The sequence below is a fragment of the Cyprinodon variegatus genome, unplaced genomic scaffold (genome assembly GCF_000732505.1).
Source record: "Cyprinodon variegatus isolate N-32 unplaced genomic scaffold, C_variegatus-1.0 Scaffold2411, whole genome shotgun sequence".
Taxonomy (NCBI): domain Eukaryota; kingdom Metazoa; phylum Chordata; class Actinopteri; order Cyprinodontiformes; family Cyprinodontidae; genus Cyprinodon; species Cyprinodon variegatus.
This window is the reverse complement of record NW_015152864.1, coordinates 24,381-27,263: the sequence shown is the minus strand read 5'-3', so window position 1 is coordinate 27,263 and position 2,883 is coordinate 24,381. Positions and strand designations below refer to the sequence as shown.

The window sequence follows — 2,883 nt, the reverse complement described above, 5'->3', positions numbered from 1 at the left end:
CAAGAAATGTCAAGGGGGGAATTTCAAACTTGTCAGGGATTTTGGTCGACTACAGTGCAGCAGAACTGAGCCGTCTGCTCTGGGGCTGGTCCAGAAACCCCGGCGGACGGGGGCAGGGAGTAAGAGGGCGACGGAGCGACCAAACCCGACCTGGTGACGGTAGCCTGGACACGGGCCATACCGGCCCCCAGCCCCCCCTCCTCCGGATGAGGAGGGGCAGCTCATGGCTCTCTGCTGAGATCCGGTCCAGTCAGTGGCCCAGTCGACACTTCACTTCGAATTGACGTCAACTCTGAGCTTCGTTTCAATTCGCCCGTTTTATGGTGGAAGTTTAGAATTGTGAGATTTGCAGAGAAAGGAGGTGTTGATGGGGTTTGAACTTCTCTGTACGTCCATTTTACCCACTGAACTATCATTATTCATCTATGACAATGTAAATTCTGTTTTGCATTCTATGACCCCTTTAACTAAGTTCATATAAAGACAATGACTTATCGTGTCTCTGTTTGGCAGGTGTGTATCATCGAGTGCAAAAGCAACGTTTCTCCTTCTCACTCCTGGGACATCTGCCGTAAAGCACTCACTTCTTCTTCCCTTGACGGTACCATGACAAAAAGATCCCAAGAAGAAGCTGATGTTCTACTTCCTAAAGAAGAAGAGCAAATAGATGGGGGCCTGTTACTGCCCATCGAGTTACAACGATTCAACCATTTCACCCGCGCACTCGACGTTAACGACAGAAGCCTGGTTAGCAAGAGCAGCCAGCTGAGCAGCATCTTGGATTCCCAGAATGATCTGTCACTTGCCAATGAGTATGAAGAAGAGGAGGCCGAGCAAGGAGAGGATGTTGGCGTGGCTGCAAAAGGACAGAGTGATCCAGAGCTTAGCCTCTCCAAGAGGTTTGGTGGCTTCGTCAAAGGAAGGCACGGCTACAGAAGGTTGATGTATCCAGGAAGGTCTTACCAGAAGAGGTATGGGGGCTTCATTGGCATTAGAAAGTCTGCCCGCAAGTGGAACAACCAAAAAAGGTTCAGCGAGTTCCTGAAGCAGTACCTGGGCATGACCACCCGGGCCACTGAGTTCAACAGTGTTTCAGGAGACCTGGCCCAGCAGAATGAAGTTTAAGGGAGCGCACCAATCACCAGATGTGTTTCAGTGATCTACTTTTGTAATGTTTGAACATTTCAGAGTTCATCTGGAAACCTTAAAGTCACATATTTAAATAAAGTACATAAAAAAGGCAAAGCCATTATTTAAGACTCCAATTTTAGACCTAGTTTTACCGAGACATATGAATAGCCTTTTCCTTTTCTCATCCGTTGTCTCTACTGATAAGAAGTCTCAAAACCCCTGGATACTGAAAAGTGTATCATTTAAGTATTTTAGAGGAACACAAAAGAAAATAAAGAATAGAAAAGCTTTTGTTTTCCAAAACCATTTTCCATCTAACCTTCTGTAGACATTCAGACAGATGGAGGAATCATTCCACCATTTGTCAGTCCATCCATCTCCTCCCTCTATTTTTTTTCAGTGTCTGGATAAATTAGTACTTAAACCAATGGCAGGGAAATATACACATTTGTGTCTGAGAAAGTGTGGAACTTTGACATGGAAATTTGTGGAAATCCTGTGTTCAACCCTCCTCTCCACCATTTACTCCCCTCTTGCACAATAAATGTATTTATTGTTTTAGTGGATTGGCTGTTGAAGCTCTTCTTGAGATTTGCCAAAAAAAGAAATATTAAAAAACCTTAAGCTTTGATATTTACTGAAGCTCTAATACAGATTAAAATTTATGTTTGTTTACATTTGTTTTGTACATTTTTATGGATGAAAATTTGAACCCTTTCTTTTTCGAATGTCGCCATCTAGTGGACAAATACTTATAGCAGGTCTCTGTAATTGCTTTTTTTTTTGTTTTTTTTGTTTTCTTACCTATTTTTTCACCCATGTTCTGGTGTTTTGTGATAAGAGCTTTGTCAGATGTGTATCTTTATGTGATTTATGCTGAATAAATTAAAATGTTTGAATCGACACTCATATTTTGTTAGTTGAAATCTCCTTGATAATAGTTATGATACAGATAAATCAAAGTAATTTGACTTTAACGACTCTAGACAGCACCCACCATTCATCACTTATGTTGTGCATTGCTGAGCATATATTTAATGGCCTCTTGTGTTTAATAACTTGTGTGTAAAGATTGTCTCTAAGCTGTACTGATGTAAAATGTTTCCGTTGACCTGGGGGAGTTGGTGTAAATAGCTAAATGAAACATGATAATAAATATAGTTTACTATTTCTTTTGTGGCTTTTCATGCAGCAACTGATTTGGTGTCTTGAAGCATTTTGTTCCTTACATCTATACTGCACTTTATATAGCTATCTAAGAGTGTGCTTTTGCTTTTACAAGTCACATTAGGCTGGGTTACTTTGATTTTCTAACATTTATAACACTATCCTTAGCTGGTACTTACTAACATGGTTAACCATAGTTAAAAGTTTATGAGCAGTAACTGAGTTCTTACTAACTTCTAAAATCTAAATACGAAAGGTGTGTGCAGATAATCAAGATTTTTGCTTGACAAAGCTTGGATTGTTGCATCAGAATTAAAACTTTACAAAATAGCATTTTAGTCATTATTTGTTTTTTAATTATTTTATAGATAGGGTATGAGATGTATAACAAGATATAAGTATAAATAAAAATTATAACCAGTAAAAATCGGATTACAGAAATAAATGTTTAGACATCCAGAATGTTTATTTTAGATAGGAGTAATGTCTTTTCAGATATCTGAAAGTAACGGCCCAATACACATGAATAGGGAAAAGTGACGTCATTTGTCCTAGTAAAAATTACATTTCAGATATCTGAAATGT

At 39.2% G+C, this 2,883-nt stretch overlaps 1 protein-coding gene across 1 annotated transcript; it reads left to right on the top strand.

Annotated features, from left to right (window-relative positions):
* Window positions 1-513: 513 nt before the first annotated feature.
* LOC107080847 (prepronociceptin-like) lies at window positions 514-2,408 on the top strand (the record flags this gene model as incomplete). The annotated part of the gene is made up of 1 exon (XM_015369052.1): window positions 514-2,408. A coding segment is annotated over one exon (612 nt), but the record flags the coding sequence as incomplete, so codon positions are not given.
* Window positions 2,409-2,883: the final 475 nt, after the last annotated feature.